General features: G+C 37.1%; 1 protein-coding gene across 1 annotated transcript; it reads right to left on the bottom strand.

Annotated features, from left to right (window-relative positions):
- Nucleotides 1-1,231: 1,231 nt before the first annotated feature.
- On the bottom strand, nucleotides 1,232-22,758 carry LOC121428731 (barH-like 1 homeobox protein). The gene is made up of 4 exons (XM_041625545.1): nucleotides 21,929-22,758; nucleotides 20,641-21,578; nucleotides 9,962-10,175; nucleotides 1,232-5,250 (listed from the first exon to the last, which is right to left on the bottom strand). Exons 2-4 carry the CDS (start codon nucleotides 21,464-21,466, stop codon nucleotides 4,992-4,994), a joined length of 1,299 nt encoding a protein of 432 aa, XP_041481479.1. The 5' UTR covers nucleotides 21,467-21,578; nucleotides 21,929-22,758; the 3' UTR covers nucleotides 1,232-4,991.
- Nucleotides 22,759-23,855: the final 1,097 nt, after the last annotated feature.

Genomic DNA, 23,855 nt, shown 5'->3' with positions numbered 1-23,855 from the left:
TTGCCATTATCTTCATAAGATCTTGATCCTTCCTCTAGTTTCTGCTTTTCTCCTTTTCTTTTTCTCGCGTCCCCATGCTTTCCTTTCCACTTGGTATCCTACTACACATTTTCTTTCTTGTTCTTCTCCTCCACGTCCTTGATCTTCTTATCCTTCTTACTCTACCCTCCTCCTCTCCATCCCTCTTCTCTTCTTCTTCTTCTTCTTCTTCTCCTCCATCCTCATCCTCCTTCTTCTTCTCAGTTCTTCTTTCTCCTCCTCCTCTTCTTCTTCTTCTTCGTCTTCTTCTCCATCCTCCTCCTCCTCCTTCTTCTACTTCTTTTTCTTCTTCTCCTCCTCCTTCTCCTTCTTCTCCATCCTCGAGGATCCTCCTCCTTCTTATTATTCTTCTTTATTATCACCATCATCATTATCGACAACACAGTCATGACCATGATGATCAGCATCTTCAAAACCGTCCTTCACTTTGTCATCATCGCCATTATATTCCTCCTCCTCCTACTTCTTTATTGTCTTTCTACCCTGCCCCCCCCCCCACCTCCTTTTCTCCGGTTTTTCTCCCTTTGATACTCGGTCTTATTTCTTTTTCTCTTTCTTCTTCTTCTTCTTCTTCTCCTTCTTCCTCTCCTTCTTATTCTTGATCCTCCTCCTCCCCCTTCTTCTTCTTCTTCTGCTTCTTCTTCTTCTTTCTCTTCTTCTTCTTCTTGTTATTATTATTATCATTCTCCTCCTCCTTCTCCTTCTTCTCCATCCTCCTCTTCTTCTTATTATTCTTCTTTATTATCACCATCATCATTATCGACACCACAGTCATGACCAGCATCTTCAACACCGTCCTTCACTTTGTCATCATCGCCATTATATTCCTCATATTTATCACTATTACCATCATCACCATCATCTTAGTCATTTTCATCACCAACCGTCATCATCATCATCGTCATCACCATCATCACCGTCATCATCACTTATAGTTTATCATCATCATCATCATCATCACCATCATCACCGTCATCATCATCACTTATCGTTATCATCATCATCGTCATCATCGTTTATTAACATCGTCATCAACATCTTCAACGCCAACACTACCTATTGTCATTTTCATCATCTGATCCTGAACAACCATGTTTACAATCACCCTTCATCATCTCTGACGTCACAATGACACTCTCGTCACTCGTCAACCAGAAAGAATACCACACTCCTCTGGGCAATGTATTTCTCATTTAAATTAGTTTTTAATTTAGATATTTAGTACTGTACAACTGGTAAAATTGTGGGGGAGAAAACAGCGAATCTCTCTATACACTTAACCAAGAATAATACCATCACAAAATTTTATACAAAAACCGGGCTCTTTTCCGAATCCTTATACAGAACTAGATCACTATGTCATCTTTACAATGCAAAGTATATACACATCCAATATGTTGTTCATCACATATAAATATATCACGTAACCATTCCATGAATGGAGAAACACAAGTAAAACATATCAATGCCATCATGTCACAGAATATAACTATTAAATACTATCCAACCATTAACTGAAAGTAAACCAAAAAGAAGAAGAAAATATCGAGCAATATATCGATAGTGATATCGATAGCGACAGGGAAATGTAAACTTGGAATGGTGACGCATATTCAGTGAATCTTCTTTCCATTTAGAAAAAAAAATCAAAAGGAATTGAAATGTTAGCATATGAATTCTCTATAAGAGAATAGTACATGTTCTTATTAGACAAATTTAATAATTCCAAAGCGAAACACCAAAAAAATCAAGAGTCTATGTCCAGTTCATAAACGTTTCCAAACCCTTGTTATCCTTTTTTCAATCTTTTAATTTATAGTCACAAAACAAATAACCCATTTAGGCCTATACATTCACTCCACAATTACTTCAGAGCATTGAGATTCGTACACCCTCATTCTGCCTATTGCACGCAATAATAAAAACCACTGGGGCTTTCAGTTACCATGGTAAAAATGCTGATTGTTATTAATCCGAAAGACGGATTCTAATCTGTTAATATTTTCGTACTTGTCATGCTTGTTAAAGATCGCACTGTAAACCGTTTTTGTTTTTCTTTCTTTTCACAGTGACGTCGTGGTAGTATTTTGACCAGATTAAAATGAGGACTAAAATTGCACGGATCATAAAATCATAAAGAAAGACCTCTTTAGAGCAAGAAATGGAATATGAAATTAGGAATGTTGGGGAAGTCATGTTGAATAGAAGTTGGACTGAAATGACATGGAAAATGTGTACATGTTTACCGTGTAGATTTCCAAAGAGTTGACTATAAAATATGATTGATGAAATGCAATCATTCCTCAATAAAACGAAAGCCGTGGAAAATATAATATTGTCCTTCAATTTAAACACTGTAATGCCTTGTTATGAACACCAACATTACCACAGAACACCAAATATATTCGTTTTTGTTCTTGTTTTTCCCTTATGGAGCCACGCAGAGCCACCCAATAGTTTATAGAACACTTCGATATTTTCATACTTCTATAAATTCCCTCTTTACGAAAGGTTAATGAATATTTTCCAGTGGCGCTGATTTGGCGCTGATATACCTCTACAAGTGTTACTCAAAAAGGTTTATACGAAGCACTGAGACGTTGAAAATCAATAACTACAAAATAACGATGAAGAGGTTCATACACTATTACGATGAAATCGGGTCTGCGCGCCTTTTTAAAAAATACAAAAAAAATCCAGCAGTGGGAAAGGGCCTTCACTATTTGGTGAAGTCCAAGTCACTTAACCCACGCCGCCATCGCTTTATCATGCCTGATTTCACATAAGACTGTGAAACTCGTTCCAAAGATCACTTTAGGTGTAAATGATGATGATGGGGATTAGGGGGTCATTATTATATTTTGTTTGATGCGCTGTTAGGAATTACATTGACGGCGCAATGCATTCAAATGCGCCATGCTTAACTATATTTCCAGCGTTCTCAAAACGTACGTTCCTAATCACATTAAAAGTATTAGGAGAACGTGTGCGGTGGCGAACAGAAATCATGGTATTTTCTGCCCGGCTGGGATCTGAAATGTCAATGAAACATGTTATTAGACAGCGCCAATGTTAAGTTATATGAGCCATTATTAATGCTATTAGCTCTGGCCAAATGCGATCATGAGGTTTTAACAGCTCTTTGCTTTAATAGGGAACCATAGACGAGATTGTGGGAGCATGCTCGTTATTTTCGAATATAGCGAGACTTCTCTCTCGAAAGGAATTACGTACAATTAAAGAGGATGGAAGTACAAATTAAACGACAAAAGTGACAATAACTGGAAGTTGAAGAGAGGAATTCGGTCTTACAGTAAGGGTTTAAACCTCACTCAGTCGCGTAGTTTCATCATTAAAACTATTTAACTTCACTTTGTTTGAAAGCAAGAAAACTTTCTTATTCATTTCACATTTTTCACCCTTGATGATATCTAGGGGTATTCGAAGCATCGCTTCATCCCTCTTTAATCCTTGTGTGACCTTGTCCTTCAGTAAAATGTTTTCAATTTCATCACGCGCTTTCAATTTAAGCTGCTTTTAAGAAACAGTTGTGGCAACTCTTGCTTCAAAGCATAACAATATATATCCATTAAGTATCCATTAATGTGACACATGCTATGCGCCTTGGTTTGAAAGAAGTTAAAATAGTGATGCGTGATAGACCCCTCCCCCCCATTCCTTCTCTTGTTTTGGACGAGGTTTGAAGCTTGGGCATTCCTTCAATACCAAGCATGCCAATGTGTCAGCTTGGCAGGCCAAGAACAATATTCAAATACACTTTTGTCTTTGTACTAAGAATAAGGCGATAATTATGAACAATTAACTTGTAATTAAACTGAGGGTAAGTCACAGATAAAAAATGAAACACTTTATTTAAAAAGCATGATAAACTAAGAGGCGATTGTACACTAGCTCCCTAAAAAAAAGAGGGTTCGATTTTCTTAATTCTGATAAACACTACATTTTTTACAGTTTAAACGTTAAAGCTAGTCAACACAACAATCCGATTGAACAAACTAAGAGTTAACGATAATATCAAGGTGTTCGTCTTTGTTTTATTATAATTAATTAAGTTCTAACCTGAAATAATAGAATGATAATTACATGAACATGTGAAGCGAAATAGGATTTAATGTCATGTGAGAACTTTCACCCTCATGGTAGAAATAATTAGGAATCGAAATCACATCAAAATGCAATCCTGATCATTTTATGATTGTTTATTGATCCAAAATATTACGAGTCATTGAAACTGTTGTCTTTTTCTATATGTTATTGCCACTTCCTGTGTTATTCCTGTCTGAATGCGAATGTATGTTGTTTTCCTTCTTATAATGTCAAGAAGGCATGATTTCATAATCAACAATCAAGGTACTATCATCATTTTCCGAATTATTAAGAGTACATAACATCGGTGAGCTCGTAACTTTTTAATAATGCATGATATTTTTCATTCACAGTTTAAGTCACTTGTGCTGATTTGGACACCATGGATGGCGTGGTGACGAAGCAGTTTATGGCGAAAATAGACGCACTAGATGAGGCTCCCGTTTTAGCCTCAAAATAATTGGGCACCAGTCCCTTGTTGAATCAGATATTGGCAGACTATTTTCGGCATCAAAGTTGTAAACGAATGAAGGAGACAAACGATATGATTGCTGCTGTACCATGAATCATCACTATCTCTTCACTGACGCAAAACGTTGAGATGTTCATTTCGTCGAAACAATGACTGAACTAGCAGTCAAGAAATTAGTTTACTTGACATACAAACATAAAGTGAGTTAACGCTTTGACACTTCTAAAAACCGCAACCGTTTCTTCATCAATCGTCTATATAGCGAAACGGTATCCACGAACTCGGTCAGTGAAAAGTCATCGAAGTCATGATCACCCGTCGCTGTCGTCGACATCGACGTCGCGTTCGTTTGGACTCATCGTCAACGCGGAGGTCAATGAGAATGGGGATGAAGTGGGCGAGGGGTGAGTGGCAGATGACTGACGTGCTGTTGGAGCCCGTGTAAGAATAGGCGGGGTAGTACGGGGCGTTGGCCCGCCTGTAACCCGTACAGCCCATCAAGGTTCGATACGATGCCCTGCGTTGGGTGGTAATAAAACGGAGGTGCGAAAAGGCGTTGCATCGATGCCGAGTAGTTCCCGGCCTCGGCGAGGAGCTCCAGACCAACAGCCGTCTGCCGCTTCCATTTCGTTCTAGATAACATAAAAACACAAAGAGAAAAGAAAAATAATAAGACGAACTGTTAATTGCCGTTTCCGACAACTTTCCTCAAAATATAATCTCACAATTTATTATGAAGGATGTTTTAAATAGTCGTTGTTTAAATAGTTGCTTAATTGCTTGATACAACATTATGCGCTATTCTAAGCACACAACAGAAAATTATTAATTCATCACATAACCCTGTCGATAGAGAGTAGTAAGGCCATCATTCCATGTTGTTATTTTCCCCATTTTTTTTAAATATATATTTAAACTTGTGATTTGAATTTTAATTGTTCTAATAGAACGGGAATAAGAAGCCATACATAATTATAAATCAACCCTTAATTACTGCAAAGCCATTAAAAACAAAAGAATGAAATATAATATTACAGCACGAAAGACATTAAGGATCATTATTATATCGAAATACCCGAGCAAGATCCAAAGTCCGACCCCAAAGTACATCGACTTGTCATATTTTTCATTTTAATCAAAAACACTTTTTTCCCTTCTTATAGCACCCGCTTTATACCCGAAAATATTCGGCGGAAGAAAAGGTGCAGGAAATGCTTATGGGGGTACATTGTTTTTGTTTGTGTTACCCGTTATTGTTATCGAGGCGTAAAGTAATTGTACCCCCGACGGGTTTAGAAAAGATTTGGAGCACCTTTTTGTTCCCCGCTTAAGCCCTGTTTTTGACAATTGTTGCGCCCCCGTTTTGCACTTGAAATCCTCAGCAATCGGTGAGAGCACCCCTCCTTTTCTTCTCCTCTTCTCTTTCTCTGTTTCCATTAATCGCATAAACCTCAATTTTGTCGCTTGCCTGTTTTTGAAAGAAACGATTTTTGTGACCCAAAATTGTGCAGCCCGGCAGAAAAACAAAAAGCAGTAAAACGGTTAACCGACTTATTATTACGAGTAACAATGCTCATCAAATCGGGGTGAAAATAAGCACGTAGCTTTTGAAATTACACCCGCTGTGATCTGCATTCAAAGTAATAACAATGTAATTGTCTGTCTTGCACTTTAGTTGATTCATTTTGAAGTTTTATACGAATAGATTGGTTTGTTAATTGGGTATCCCGTTGATAAACGTTTCGTGTGCCCAGTAGTTGGAAATTAATTGGCATTTACACATTTTAACAGGGTATGTTTATCAACCACCTTTTAATGCAATTAAAGAAATGCATATGGATATTTTTTACATAACAGAATTAAATATTTCATAAAGGTGGCTGTATATATTTAATATGATACTGACGACGTCAATTAATGTGACTAATTATCATAATTCTAGTATTAGTGACATTTGCCTGATTCAACAGGTACTTAAATTTGAACTTGATGCGAATGAATTTGCCAATGCCATATTGCCATTTAGGGCATCAGTAAAGTTGCTGATCGTTTCAATCTGTGTAAAGAAACTAAGTAATGACAGGCAACGATTGTGATTTCTGTTTCCTTTTTTTGTTTATTTTGTTTTTATTAATTTTCCCACTTCGGGATCCACGGAGTAAGTGATGCTTCATTGTGGAATTCTCTTTACCAATATAAATTTGCTTACTTCGATATACAGGGTCTTTATTGATTATATCATAAATTCTTTGTTGCTTTTATGTTAAGTGAGAGTTAAGGACGTATGTTAAGTGTCATGATTTCCTTTTGAAGAAACAAAACATAAAGTAAAATTTTGAAAGAAAACCTGAACTTCCACTTCTATAATCATGCTTAGACTAAGAGCCTGATTTTTTTTTAAATCAGAAACCAATAATATTAAGTGTTTTATACCGAAGTATAGCACAAAACCTTGTTAACTTTTTTTTCTCGGGAATATGCGATTATAGACATAGTTAAGATGCAAGATATTTTTTGTCTTCGCAAACATGATGATTACAAAAAATCGTTTCTTTGTTATCTATACGTATTGTTTCTTTTTCTTTGTATGATATATTTATCATTATGATGTACAAAATGACGCCTGTTATAAGCAATTATCCGGATACATTAAGACACCCCCTTCTTTCCATTGTTTTTTTTATTGTAAATAAAAGTTCATTTCCCAGTTATCCAACTTGAAGTGTATAACCTTTATTATCTAAAAGTGTATTAAATATAGCTTGAAGGGTCCTATCGAATCAAAGTAGGAAGAAATAAGTTTTTCTAGAATTGTTTAAATACAGACTTCCGCTTTAGTAACGTTAGAAAGTAAATTACATGTTCATGGCTTGTTTAGATGTAAATCTCTCCTTTTCAGTATTTCATTAAATATTTGCAACTATTGAATGGAGGCAATAAATAATCCGGAAACTTTAAGGTCGTGGGCCCCGAGGAGGAGGCTTGGGAGAAAGGGAGGAAGAGAGATAATGAAGGAAAGATTAGCGAGAGAATGGACGAAAGATGGAAACAGAAAAGAGATTGAGGGAAGAAAGAAAGAGATATAGATATGATATAGAAAGCTTACGATAATGACAAGAAAGGAAGAAAGAGAGATAAAGGAAGAGGAAGGTTGATTGAAAAGAAGAATTGCAAAGAGATATATATAGATGGAAAGAAATATGATGAAAAAAATAAGAAAAAAAAAACAAGAATGTGACAAGGATAAAGTTGTTTTATTATCATCATCATTAATATTAATATCATTATCATTATTATAATCATTATTATTATTATTGTTATTATTATCATTATTATTATTATTATTATTATCATTAGTATTATCATTATTATTATTATTATTATCATTACCATTATTATTATCATCAGTAGTATTACTTTTATTATTATCATCATCATCATCATTATTCTTATATAAAAGGAATGGGATATAGGCAGAAGGGAAATACAGATATCAGAAAAGCGAAGTGAAAACCTGGAGTCAAGACAAGAAGAAACTATCAAAAAAGGGCATTTTCATAATTATTACGTCAACAACGTGAAAAAAACGAGACCCTCATTTAATAAGAAGAAAGATCCTGCCTTGTAGCCAGGAAGGATTATAAAGAATTAGGATGGTTGCACTGTCAAGCGGTCATGATTACAAACGGCTTCGGGCTTTAACCGGTAGTCGAAGACTTAAGAACCGTTTCAGGGCATATTGATTGTGTTTAGGACACTGGGAGAGAGAAAGATGACGAGCTCTGGAAGATTTCTAAAATGCCAGCGTCAATCGAAAGTGTATGGAGCATATGAATATTTGAGTTATCATCCCACGGACTCTCTAAGAAAAAATCAAAGTTGTTTTATTGATACTCACTTAAAATGTTTTACAAATGACAGTATTTGCCTGAAAGTGTTTCCGATTGCCATGATTGGCATTAAGAAATATACGCTTATTCCTTCCCCCATCCCTTGTAATTAAATTTGAATGTCTCATATGTATGGCCCCTTGTTCTTCAATTCACCCTTCAATTCCCCATCTCCCCTCCCCCCCCCCCCCCCCCCCCCCTCCCTGTCCGTTTCATTCGCAGTAGCACCGAAAGATTCCGTTGAACGTCAGGGATTGTGATATTTTCATTTGTTTTGTCCATTTTTTTATCATTTTAAATCCGTTTGTATCCCCACATTTTTGGGTATTTCCTTCATGAGAGCACATAACGGATTATGTAAGCGAGACCAATAATGATTGATGCTGTCTGATTTGTATTGTTTTAAAAACCCTTTTCGCCCATAACTTATCCGATTTTGAGGAAAATAGTGGTGGTGCATTACAGGTTTAAGTTAAAGAGCGCCACCTCAGCTCAAATATTCATAGATAGGGCATCTTTCTTCAGCATGTTCAGAACACCCGCAGCCACGGATCGCTTCTCGCTGACGATTACTTATCACTGAAAAAAACATGGAATCTTTCTAAGATTTCCCTTTTTCATGTTGAATGATTTTTCTCCTTGACTGTTTTGTCGTACTATGTATTAATTTGCATTATAAGATATCCGTTGAGGCGGATCGCTTTAGAGGCGTAAACACATAACATCCGCGCCGTTGGACCTCGTTTGATATCAAACCAAAACTGCATCAGATCGTTTTGTGCCCCGTCTCCCAGAGAAATGAATATGATGAATACTAAACGAGAGAGATAAAGATCGCTGCATATTGGAGCTAGACGCGTGGTTAAACAACAGATCAGCGGTTTTCAAAGGAGCATTTAGGGGATGCATGATTTTAAAACGCAGAGTTAGAGATGTACAATACTTTAAAATTTCATAGAAAAGCTAGAGTAAAAAGAGAAGGGATTGGTAGTTTTGCGCAAAAATATATAACGACGATATGAAACAATATTATACCCATTATATATATCAATGTTGACGCTCTGCTATCATCAAACCTTTTTCTGTTATTGCGTTTTATACAAAGTATTTTTGTAGAATTAATTCATGATTGAATTTGTATAGACTTTAATCTCATTATTGTTGATCGTCCTTTTTATGCACATTTTACTATCCCTAAGCCAAAATGTGCGTATCATTAGATGCTTTTGTTATTCATGCAGTGCCCAATAGTCATGCGTCAAATCATGGACTTTTATTTTGTTCTTAGCTGTGTTTTTGTACATATTACTATGTAGTTTTATTTTGATATACTTTATTTTGCATATTTGCCCTAAGCATCGAAGACATCAAACAAACCATTCTCGTCATCAAGATGATGCGATTTTATTTTTTGAAAATGAGATTAAAAGAAGTTTTAGCATATGAAACTCACCTTCGATTCTGATACCACGTTTTGACTTGAGTGTCTGTAAGACTGAGACTAGCTGCTAACTCCATACGGTCCTGCACTGAGAGATATTTCTGTCTTTCGAAGCTTCGCTCGAGTGTATTGAGTTGGTGGTCGGTGAACGCCGTGCGTGCTTTGCGGGGCTTCTTAGTCTTGTTGCCAGACGTGCCGTCGGTCTCGGAGTCATCTGGGTCTCCATCTGAGAGAGGAGGAGTAGGGGGTGAAGGAGATGAAGTAGAGAGAGGGGGAGACAGACAGAGAGATAAGAGGGAGAGAAAGAGACGAAGGGGGGGGGGGGGCAGAAAGAAAAAAAATAAAGAGTGAGAATAGTTTAGAGAAGGAAAATGGAAATAACCATTTTTGAAAGAGGACATAACATGAAGATGAGAGGACGTCAGGGAGAGAGTAGGAGAGAGGTTGGGAGAGCGAGAAAGAAAATGACAAAATGAGACTGGGTAAAAAGAGTGCATTGTATAGCTATCTTTACACACTACACTCTAAAAAATGAAGTGCTAATTTAGCTCTTAAAGAGCGTGTAACTGCACTTCGGAGTGCTGATTTGTCTAGTTCAAAGCTAAATTAGCACTTCATTTTTTAGAGTGTACCATTATTTTTCGGTTATATACTTTTTTGTAGCATGATGATATAACTGTTCGACATGATCAAAATTATCATGAATTAAAATACGTTATTAAAGGGCTATAATTAGTATCAATAACAAACTTCATATACAATAACACTTCGTGGAGCATCAAGCTGTATACGAATAAACCATTAATGAATTGTAAATACTCATCAATTATTCATCGATTCTCTCGTCATTATCTTAGAGTGATATCTGTCAATCAGCAAAGCCCACGCACTATATTATGGTTGTTATCATTGTCGACAATTAAAACATATATATTAAGTTTATGTGATCGTAATCTCGAGACTAATACATGCAATTAAAGAAAGTAGTTCAAATATAGATGAAAATAAATGAAAGCTATTCACAAATTGGCACACGTTGTGGATTAAATATGTGTGACAGAAAACACTCTTTAGGGGCTATGCCCTTTTCTTAACCTTCTCCCCTTTTCTATTTTGTCACTACTAAAAAAATGAAGCGGCGGTTTCCCCCACACTACCCCGCCACCCACCCCCCCCCCTCCTGCCTGTTCGGCAACACCCTAACAACCTTTGATTTCTAAAGATGTCAAGAGAAAATAAGTAAAACTTAACGCGAGGTGTCTACTGTTCGAGTGACGTAGCTATACGACCGGTAAATAACCCTTGTGACCATGCTGACCAAAATTTATTTAATGTTACTAGATTTGTGACGAATTGCAGTGATCACTCAGCATTTGAGTTATAATTTCTCGTCATCAAATATTTTATACTATAGAAAAATGAATATTGTGATTACGATGAACCATGGCCATAATGTAATCCAGGCCCTGTTTATTCGGTAGGAATAATTGGAGATGGGGAGGGGCATATCGGGTCACGCGGTTGAACGTTCGATGCAGTCTAATTATTATGCCTTTGCCTGTCTAACAAGCGTTGTACATCGTACTTTATTAAGCGAGGGGCTTAGGCAGCAATTAATTTCATCATCATGACACGATGAACAATCTTAAAGAACAATAATTACTTAATTGCTCAACGATTAGAGCAGTCAACTACCTGACAATGTTGAGGTATCATTTACACGGCAATTATCGGCATTTTACAGGCGATAGTATACTATGGCGTGTTAAACTGTTATCAGCAAATTGGCATCTTATAAGGTTCATTAAAAATCGGTTGAGGTGACAACAAAAGAAAATTATGGCGCGAAAAATGAATGCGATTAAGGCATAAGGAGGGAATTGTCTTGACGTTCGGCTTGCAGGTTGCATTAAGGGAAGAAAAAAAAACAGGTATGCTTCTCAGTGATATAATGCTCAGCCTGATCTATCGAAGCAATTAAGACGTTCAGTCGGACCGTTTGGAGAGTTCAGCAGATTCTATTGATCCTATTTAGCATTCCGATGTCATCTATCGGAGGGTCACGCTTTCTATAACTTCACCCACCCGCCGCGCCGTTCATTGGCTTATACAGCGCCCATTATCGTCACCCCCGTTTGAATTTGTAGAGTTTAAAGCGTTTCTCTAACGACTATGATTTGTCATCATTTTGATGGTGTTTACTTTCCGAACGACACCCATAGGTACCCATAGCACTCAGAGGAATGACTGAATGATCGCAATATACTTATTTTCTCTCCCCTTTTCCTCTTCTTCTTCTTATTCTCTTTTCCTTTTGGCGCTTTGCGACCGCCGTACGCCCTCACTGCACCCGACTCCCACCGCCTCGTTAGACAGTAAATAATGCATTCACAAATTGGTATTAATCGTCATAAGATACACTCATGGCTCGGAAATCATCTTGATGAGTCGGCTCACGATTTTCAGTCTTGAGTAAAAAGGGAGATATCTCTTTTCTTGGTCTTTAAAAGGTTAATTTATGACGGGGACCCCTTTTTCGTTTTTAACGAGCGTTGAGTGTGCTAGTCTCTGAAGAGTGGTTTGTGGGCTGGTGTTATGAATTGAATGTTTGCATTGGAATGAATACAACATGGGGCGATGGGGACTATATCGTATGCCGTTTGAATGAATATCAAGCACGAAATACTATGATGTCTATGATGGAGGCAAGTTTTTTTTTTCTAAGAAGAACAATCGTCTTCACTTCCAGTTTAATCACCGAAGAATGAAACTCATCTGTCACATTTACTGCGGTAGATTCGATCAAATGTTATTGATAAGAATAATAATAGTAATAAAAAAAATTATCATCATCGTAATCATGATAATCATCATTGGTGTAGTGAGCAAGAAACGGCGTATAGGGCAAACCATTCTCAAAAGTCAGCAAGCCGGCAAAAAAGTTTTACCATCTAACTTTGTGTTAGATTAGGGTTGTATAGTTGAGGATTTTCCTTTATTTTCCGTCCTTTGTTTTTTGTTTGTTGTGGAAAAATTTCATCACCCATATATACGCCAATTGGCAGCGATTCCCATAATTATTAAAAAAAAAACATTTTCGATCCCGTTATTAGTTTGTTACCAGTTAAGTTTATGACTGTCACATAATGTCTTGATATCAACTGGTATTGATATCAACTGGTGGAGCGTTGTGGCCCAGTGGATTAGTCTCCGGACTCTGAAACAGAGGGTCGTGGGTTCGAATCCCAACCATGGCGTAATTTCCTTCAGCAAGAAATTGATCCACAATGTGCTGCACTCAACCCAGGTGAGGTAAATGGGTACCTGGCAGGAATTTATTCCTTGAAACGCAGCGCGCGTAACAGCTGCACTGCTAAAGCCAGGGTAATTATGCTGCATATACTGTAGAGCGCTTAGAGACTTCTGACAAAGTAAGTATTAAGCGCTATATAAGCAAGTATAATTATTATTATTATTATAAGAATGGTGAAATTACACAACATTTATTGTTGATCGAGCTTGTCGGGCAGTTATGATTGTGAATAATGCTGCATTTTTAATAGAGCTTCAATTCCCTGTTATGTATTACTGTAAGAACAAAACATGGGGAAAGGAACAATGAATTATAAATGACGACGCTCCAACCCTAATTTTCATGATTAGTTAAGTTGGTTTTAAATGAAAAATCATTCGCAATATTGGCTGGAACCTATTCAATCTGTTTGAATGAAATATGAATATCATGTTAACTTAAGGACCTGTGTACTGTGCATCGTGGTGTAAGAAGTGGGTCGTTAATCCGACGCAGTGGTGTGCGAAGCCGTGCGAACCCTAACACCATACTGGCGAGAAACAGCCCCAGCCAGTCCGGCCGGGACACGACATGCCGAGCGGCACGATGCTTTTGACACACGCCCCAGCGCTCCGAATAATGGACAGATCTCGAATGGAAGAAAATGATTGCACTCGTTTAACATATCTAATTACGAGTGATTAGTGAATTAGGAAGGAATTAAGCTTATTGATTCGAGATGATTAAACCCAGTTAACAATATTAATAGACGGCGATTACGCCATGTATTTATTGGAAGTGCAGAGTTTACGCAGGCAGCACTAATTTTAATTGTGTTAGCCTACCAATTTCACATATTAGGTCTGTAAGAATCACCGCCGATGATATTTTGTAACGCATTTTCTCGGTTCTGACACTCTAATCGACAGCCCACGGCGCAATGATTGTTCTTCAACATCAATTTCATCAAGGCGGTGATTGCAATTTATGTATTAAGTGAACATTTTCTTTTATGCACGAATGTTATCCAACATATAAAACCCTTTTCATGAAAATCGTTTTAATTTGATGGATAAGCAATGATATTACTAATTTCAACCTATCAAACGACATTATAATCACGATGATCTAGAGAAAAAAATGTACAATAGGCCCGCTGTTGTTTTAGTTAGACTTATATTTTTTAATGTTATATGGTTTTATAACGGATTGTTACGTCACTGAAACGTCACTGCTCAATCGTCATGAACTTTTATCATGCAGATTTGCCATATTTTGATTTTTTTTTAAGTCAAATTTGATCCACGTATTTTTTGAAAGATTATTTTATGGTACTAGCAAGCTGTTTCTTATCTAATTCATTTTCAATGTTTGTAAAGTCATTAATACACTTATGATTAACAGCTGGAACTGGTAGTAGGCATCGTGGCCCCCTCCCCGGCCCACAAATGGAAAATAAAAAATATCATCACTGCATGTATCTTTTAAATCACATACATCGACAGTCTAACTTTAACCTCCCCCCCCCCCCTTAATTCCAAATGCTGTAATAATTTCATTACTGCGTTTGAAAAAAAACTACCGTTTTATTCAATCTTTTATTCCCGGCCTCTTTCAGAATATTTTACTGATATCTAAACACAAATCCCTTGACAGGAAGTGAAAAAAGTTAAATCATCGGGGGGGGGGGTGCAAAATTAGCATTGCCTTTCTGTCCTATAGACTGCGCTCATGGCATTATTAATTGGTTTAATCAGTATCAAATAATTCTTTAGGATGCGATTACAATGGCAACATTAATTTTAATTGCGACCAAAAGCAGAAACTGTGCAAATTACAAGGTCACATTACTTGAGTCTTTGTTCTAATTATTTCATTTTCTTGATCATGTTGATGATATTGCTATTGTTTATGTCCCCCGTCCATTGTACTGGGATGTTACGGCTGGTAAATTACACGAGGAAGGGCTTGTATGTTTGTTATTTTTCAATACCCTGTGTTTCCTCTGTTTTTTTCTATCTGAAAATAATGACAATGCAAGCATTATTATACCTTAAAAGATGATTAAAAAATATGAGAATAATTTGGAAAAAGGTAAATGCACAAGCTTCATTAAGAAATCAACAATTCAGCGGTATGCATGTTTAACTTTATCCAACCATACCAACTATATTATGGTTGCATCGCGTTTTATAAATAGATGGGGCGGCAATTTGGGCAGGTAAAAAAAGGGGACGGACGATTTTACCCGACCACACTAACATGACTAATTATTATATAAAGTAGAAAGGAGTTCCATTGAAAATACCACACAATTATGATATGTTTTGTCATTATGGTAATTACCATGGTAACAGGGCTCAGCAGTTTAATTGTTGGCAGTTACTTTCATGGTAAAGTTATGATAATTATTATTGTTATGAAACGGGATCAATGTTAATGAATTTGCCAGTCGCCACGAGACCCTGAATCTGCAGGTTCTGCATTCGTGTTGCTATGTTTGGCAAGGTTTTATACTGTAGAAAAACTCTTAATTTTTAAGTCTTACATTTTAGCCGTGGTATATATAAACATCTATTCAATGGTTGTTTAGTGTATTGTAATTTCAATCATTCCCTAGGGTAAGATCATGATTATGTATAACAATTCAATTTTGAATCCTTTGTATCCTAAGAAAAGAAACCCTTTTGATTACAAACCCTTCTTTCATTAATCAAAATACTACTTAATTATACTTGAATTCTGTATAAAGTTACCAATCAAACACTCTTGCTGTGCCGATTAGATTTCTTACATGGTTGATAACCCTCAAATAGAACGATCAGTATATCTCCTAATGTCATAACCCATGAATAATATACACTTATATTGTTCAATATTATGATTAAAAATTTGAATATCACGCATCTTTCGTTGCAAACAATGACCGTACAACTCCCCAAAACTTAAGAGAATAAGTCTTGGACAATAGCGACATTGCTGGGACGTAATTATGGTTGATGAGAAAGCTGGTTCGTATTATCCTCAACATTTTGTAGCGATCCATGCATGGGGGCGATTGTTTGATCATCAAAAAAACTTTCTAACGCGGCTCCGTCAGCGCTATTAGTTATTTCATGTTACCTCTAATGATGTGTAATGACGTGTGGTACTACAGTTTTGAAAAGGGGGACATGCCTGAACTATGCACGGCGAGCTTTCATGCTCGAAATGCGACAATGGGCCTTGTTTTGTTGCAGTTTTGATTAAAAAAAAACTTCCAAGGTCTCGGTTTCATCTCATCTGATTTTATCCTCTGTCGAATATGAATGTGTGTAGGAAACCATCATTAGGAGTCCCAATTATGAAGAAACAATGCGCAATAAAGAGATGCTACTTTGAACATGTCCAATGGGACAATACGAAGACAAAGAAGCAACATAAAAAGATACGATACTTAGAAATGCTACAGTCCACGGAATTTCCGTGCTACCGTCATGCCAAAGAAACCGACTCCAAACCGACCGATGTTACGTCATTGAATATAACCCATTATCGTTGGTCGGTACATGGAGTCGGTTTCACTGATGTGGGTGTGTCACTAGAACTATACATCAATCCTCACTGATTATTTGATACGTCATTGTCTTTAATTTATTCTTTGAATAGAGCAGAGATAACGATAGATCACGATTAGTTTTCTATAACGAACCATCAACAAGAAATTTGATATCTAACTAATAAATCCATAATGGATGTAATATTTCGTGAACTTGATGCGAAAACGTCAATCCCCGCTAATTGTAGATACAGTATTGTCTTTTTAGTTTGTTCTTTAAAATGGGCAAATATAACGATAGATAATGATTTGATTTCCACATAGACCAATAACAATAATTTGAAACGTTTTAACGAAAAGTTCCATAATGGATGAAATCTTTCATGAATATGCGATGATGCCAACAGTAAATCTTCATTATAACTCTAGATAAATTGTTGCATTTATTTTATTCTTTAAATTGGGAAAAGATAAAGAAATATCATGACCACAAATTTCCATATACAGATATAAACCAATAAATTAGATGTTTTGACAAAGAAATCCATAATGGATGAAATATTAAATGAGTTTGTGAAACATTGTCAGGGTCACATTTTTTCCCCACAATATTGACTAAGGTAACATGGTTCATTGTTAAAGCAAAAACTAGTTCTTCTTTCAAAACCTTTTTATTAGGTCTATGTCCGTGACAATTTACAAGCACCCCCCCCCCCATCGCCGGGTTGATCGTCATTAAGAATTTGACGTATGAATAAAGTCGGTCGTCTTTGGAAAGTTTATATTCTTTTGTGATAAAACTAGAGGTATAACACGTTGAATTGTATGTTGTAATTTATATAGACACTCGATGGTTTGTCACACTGTATCTCCAACAACTCACTGAACTCCATGAGGAAATATAAGATCAAGAAAAACAAGTGTAAGAAATTATTAGGAAAAACAACATGAAGACAAAAAAGAAAACTGAAAAAAAAAAATGACTAACAGGTTGTTTGGGGGTGATTCGCAATAAAGCTGTGAATAATTTTAGATTATTCTCTAAAAGAATAGTTGTCTCCATAAACTAATTTTCCTTCATTATTTTGTCTTAAAAATAGTTCACAAATGAAATTATGTATATGTTAACGACTAGTCGAGTTGTGACGAATATGTAATGATAATAATATTCCGCTTTTATAAAGCACTTAACAATCTACTTAAGACTACTTACAGACGTAAGCCGGTAGTCGGGATCATGCCATGCCCGCATACTATTATGACTTTCTCCACTCCCTGAGGAGCATTCCCTCAAGAGTTCCAAAGACTCATACTACATAGGCCTTTGCACCCCATTTAACACCTTGATATATATATATATATATTTTGAAGGCTTTTTGTAAATGATTGGATTTAATTTTTAAATATATAATGACTGCATGGAAGATAGTACATTAAATTAGACGACAGATGGCGACGCCTTTTAAAGCAATGCGATATAATATGCACTGAAAGCAACACCACGTCATATGGAAGAGCATACCGATGTATTATTATTTCATACCAACCATATACCATAAATCTCTTCGTTCATATCATTATATACGTCTCACAATGGTGACGGTGTGGTGGTGGACTGGTGGTGATGATGATGATGATTTTGATGGCGATACTACTACTACTACTACTACTAATAATAATAATGATAATATTAACAATGATAATTATAACTATAAATAACAGTAATAAGAATAGTAATTATTATCAATATAATCATATTAATGATAGATAGATTACTACTTCTACTACTAATAATAATATTAATAACCATCATCATAACAGTGATAATGATAATACAATAATAATAATAATACAAAAAATAAGCATAAATATAATGATAAGTGCAATCTTTCCAAATGTAAATTGATAACAAAATAAATCACTTTATTATTATCATTTTATTTTGTATTATTCCCTACTAACTATTAACGGGGTTCCCAAGGGGTGCGACCTTTTTGCCATTGGAGAATTAAAGGAAAGACCATATGAAGAAAAAGCTGAAAGAAAGTTGCTTTACGAAGTGCAGTTTAGGCGGAAAATTATTAAAGACAGGCCGATATAGTTGCAAAGTTCTATAGCAAGTTAAAAAGCAATACACTGAACTAAATCGGTAGTGTTGGGGAGTATAATGTTCCTTGTTCGTTGGATGAAGGCATTGATAGTGTAAAAAGAAATTTACTCAAATAAATATCACTTTATGTCGGGAGATATAATGTACAGACACCTAAATCCGAGCAAAATGAGTGCTTAAGATATGACATTCATTTTAATAGCATCTTGCGGCCTATATAGAAAATCTTTGAATATTCATATAGTTATGCTCGTTTCATTATCATAATGAAATACAAATAGGACTGGATAGGGCATTTCATTTATGTGCTTATCAATTGAAATAAATCCAAAAGTTAATCTGTATACGTCAATTGTCCATAAAGCATCGTTGGTATTCGGGATTTTAACTCGTAAATTTGTATTGTATTACAACGCACAATAATACAATCATTACTGAAGGTTTCCGGCACGAATAGTGGCAGGCGGGCGGTCGGGCCGCTGAGGCGAGACCGGCCTCCTACAAAATGCATGCCCGGTGAGTATTGCGCTGCGGAAGTGTATATATTTTTCTCATTACCCTCGCCGTATACAACGGCTTATAATGGAGAGTGAAATGCGAACCCACTCCTGGGATTTGTGAGTTAACTCATCGGCTCCCGGAAGTTGTGAAGAGTGTCTATGCAGCGAGAAAGGGCTACAATATTTTTCTCACTCTTCATCTTCTGATATGATAACCCGAACTTTGATCACAAATTTGAATTATGGACATAATTGTAATTCTTAACAAACAGTTTTTGTCCGATGATCATCTACTCAACTATAAACTTCACCATGATTTTTAGTTAGCAGGTTATAATTATCATTTTAAATATGGTTGGTTGTTATCTACAATAAGAAGTCCATCATTTTCTGCTCCATCTCAATTCTCTTAACTCCTTTATCAAAAATTATGAAGTCAATATTCTTTTTTTTTCAAATAAGACAAATATGTTATTTTTAATGAATGATATTGTAATCAACAGCACTATTTTCCCAATTATTCCTATAATCATGATACTAGCACCATATATCAAATATTGTATTAGGCATTCACATATACCTTATACGATAAAGATGAAGTTCCTGACAGCAAAACTCTAATTACAAACCGACTAGTATTTCAGAAACAAATTCATTCAATGAAGATCACACTCAGTGGCTTGTGATATTTCCATGTAATATACATGGTAATGATGAATATAAAGTCATTTTATGAATCCGCTGAACATAATACAGTTGCATTTCAGCATTTTTACGTCTATCATGTCTATACAATCATGGACCTACCAAGGTCCATGGTAATACATAGATATAATTTTAAAAATCTAATATATTACACTTTTTCTGGATTAACGTTTGTTGCGGTCAATTTCAAAATATTAACTTAGTTTTATTTTTCTAATGTGAACATTTGTCACCCAGTGTATAATGTGTACAAAAACAGTATACGAGAACATATTGCTTTACACAGGGAATTGTTATACTGGTCTCATAATTGCCGATCAAATGATATCATGTACATAGTTTTATCAGTGAATTGTTAGTTTCACTTCCAATTACCTGGTCTCACTCATGTTCGTAATCACAGATATACAAATGATTTATAAACTTCAACTTTTCATACTGTAGATGTTATCATCGTTATACTGAAAAGTGAAGAAGGGAATTGTGTACACTATCATGACTATATAGAAGTGAGATAGGTCAATCAGTTGAAGTTTGTACACTTACCTTTGTCGTAATCGTCTTTCGATTTTGAATCGGTGAGGTCGTCTGATGATAGTGATCGTTTCAATGACGTCGTCTCACTATGCCTATCGTCGTCATCCACGTCGTCGTCAATGTCCTTGTCGTCTTTATCGGCACGTTGTAATGAGATATCACTGTGTCTGAAGTGGAACGCCGATCGCCTGTCGAATCCGTGAATTTCTGCCTCAGTTCTCGAGTTCGTTTCCCGCGTTTTGATATCGCCTAGGATGTCTCGTATGAGAAACGACGGGGGTGCGGCCACTGGGTTACGGACCGGCAAGGGGATCTGTAGGTTCGGCTGCGATAACATCGGGTGTCGGATATGAGGGGGTAGTCCAAGTTGATGAGAGGGATTCGAATCCAGGGTCTTGCCAAAAAACAGTTCTGACCCAGCGTCGTGCTTGGATCGTATGTGATTGATGGTGTTATTGTTGTTGTTGAGGTTGAGGTGATGGTGGTGGTGGTGGATGTGTTTGTGTTGCCGATGTGGTAAGTGGTGGGTGGTTGCTGGCGAGAACCCGACGTGTGTTGCTGCAGCCGTGGGGGAGGGCGGCACCGAGCCGGCGTCGCTGCTGCTACTGTGCGCCGGGCTGGCGGGGCAAGAGTTCGGCGAAGGGTCTGGCGAGCTGCAGCGTGAGCACTCGTCCCGGGTCGAGTTGCTATTATTGTTGTTCAGAGTTCCTGTTGTGGGGCTTGCCAGAGGCATGGCGATTGCGGTATTCCCGGAGTGTTTCAGTCCCGGTGAAGTTGCTGATAAATTTTCCCGGAGTGGCGACTCCGCAGATGATTCCATTGGATCAGGCAGCATTTATTGTTGCCTCAGTGAAAATGAGATGACGTGCTCACTGGCTTCTGATGTCCAAAGATCAACCAAAGTCAAATCCAAATGCTGCTTTTCCAGAGATTCATCGGTGTAAAACCTGAAAAAAGAAACAGAAGATAAATACACATTAGAATATAATCACAAAATGTTTAATACCATTGATAATTTTACACATTCTCATTGTCCAAAGATATCTAAAAAAAAAACGGCTTTACAAAATGTAATCGGCACGAGCCTTGTTTATACTATTCATTATCAATCAGAGCAAAAAAAATCTCGTGAAAGCATATTGTTCTCATTGGCTTACCAATCAAAAGATGTCTTTAGGAAATCAAATTAAGTCAACAAGAACATAAAACATTGGGTGAATATAAGATAACAACGTTTAAATTCATTTCACCATCAGTGTGCTTAAGAAATGTAAGTGATTAATGACTTTTAACTCACCGTTTAAATTCGATGTTATCGGACAGATGGTGAAATGGCAGACGATTGTTGGCAAGCTTTCAGCTTCTCAGTGGTTCCAAGAACGTCACGAAAGAATCCCTGCCAACCAGTAGTATGAGTATACTTCTCAGAGAAGAAAAAAACAAGTATGGTGTGATGGTGGGACTGGATTGACGAGAGGGCGCCCGGGTCTTTCCGTGGCTTGCGGCAGTGTTATGGAAGGGTTCCACGCGTCGTAAACCTTTATCCGAGAATTAGTGGGCGTTGCATTCAATTATCCCCAGTGTAGCAGACGATTGCGTACATCGTTATGAGCTTCGATCACGATACGATTGAGATGATCAATGCTTCGATACTTGAAGACGCGGGCGATGTTGGAGTGAGAGAGTCGGTGTCGAAAGGCTTTAGTCTTAATGTGTGCCAGGGTGCAGCGATTGGATGCAGGGGGTGTGACGATGGTGATAGCGATATTATTCAAATGATAATTCTTGGGAATTAACGAGAGATGGGAGTAGGAGGAGGAATTGGTTTGTAAGATGAGGGGGTTTGGGGCTGGACTGCGGGTCTGTCCGGCTCACTCCAAGTGACCTCAAGCTAAGGTGTCGCAAATTATGATTGTACGAGGCGGTGGCCTGTGTCATACGAAGAGAGAGTGGATCGTTATACCGAAAAAGCTATTCACTGCAATCATTGCTTCTCTTATTAATCCCTTTACGATAATACCCGAAGTGGACGAGTCTAGGTCCCTTTCAAAATATCTACCACTCCTCTATTGTGTATGCAGCCATGCTATAGTGTAAACAGCGGAGACATATTGCCCCTTGCATCGATAGCTGTCATCCGTATCAATCATAGAGCTGATTACTTTTTGACGAGCTCGGTATTCGATTGGTCGAGTGCTGTTGGTCATGCATATGCAAGAGTTACCATCTGGTGTTGCCATTGGCTGACTGAGCAAGGAGAGGGCGGGGCGCTGTTACTCTCGTCCAATGATCAATGGACGGCGTAGCTATTGTTGACTGGTTTATTGTCCGAGGATCGGGGCGCACACGGCAAGGGCCAGGGAGGCTGGGGCGAGCTTCGGTGTAGGCTGGCAGGCGTAAAACGAAGAGGGATCACAATCCAGGATTATAACTGTAATTAGAATTAAACGAGAGCGATTGCAAGCCTTTCGTATTGGCAAATGATATGTTTTAAGCCCCGCAGAGATGACTGACGTCCCCGGCGCTTCCCCGCTCGTTCTATCCAATGCCTCGCTAAAAGAAAGGTATAAAGCAAAACTACACGAACAGATTTTGGCATCCCGCCCATGCCCCCACCTCCCAAGCTCTCACTTAGCATTATTTCGAATTATTTGGGTCATTTCGAAACATATGGCCGAAAGTGCTGGTCTCAGACAGATTTTCACGGATTATGGGTGTCTTACAAAGCTCTTATGATTGATCTGTTTGATTGGGCGCTCATCGTAACTTTTAAAAAATGATTATGAATTTTAAATTGCCCCCTTGAAGCAGCATGGGGGCTCCCATCGAATCACCCTCGCAGGTTTTTAATCCGCATTAATGTCATAATGGCAGACTGATTCGTAATAAGTGAATGGGGGAGGTTGATGGAATAACGATATCGAAAATTGGAAAAACCATAATGGACTTTTTATTACTGTCGACAAAAATAATAACCGGCTCATAAACTTGCATATTTTTTAATCATTTATTTCCTGCATATTCCCTGAAACTTGACTGCTCGTACCCCATGCTAAGTTTTCTAAATAGCCCTCTGCTTGAAAAAAAAAGGTGCTGCAATAACTACGGTATTTTGTTCGTTTAAGTCGCAATTATGAAAATTAAAATTTAGGCAGTTTGTCAGGGAACCTTGCTTTTAAAATGGAGCATAATACTAATAGGAGTGAGTTTTCCACGAATAATAT

The sequence above is a fragment of the Lytechinus variegatus genome, chromosome 15, assembly GCF_018143015.1.
Source record: "Lytechinus variegatus isolate NC3 chromosome 15, Lvar_3.0, whole genome shotgun sequence".
NCBI classification, from domain to species: Eukaryota; Metazoa; Echinodermata; class Echinoidea; order Temnopleuroida; family Toxopneustidae; genus Lytechinus; species Lytechinus variegatus.
This window is presented reverse-complemented; position numbering and strand designations above follow the sequence as displayed.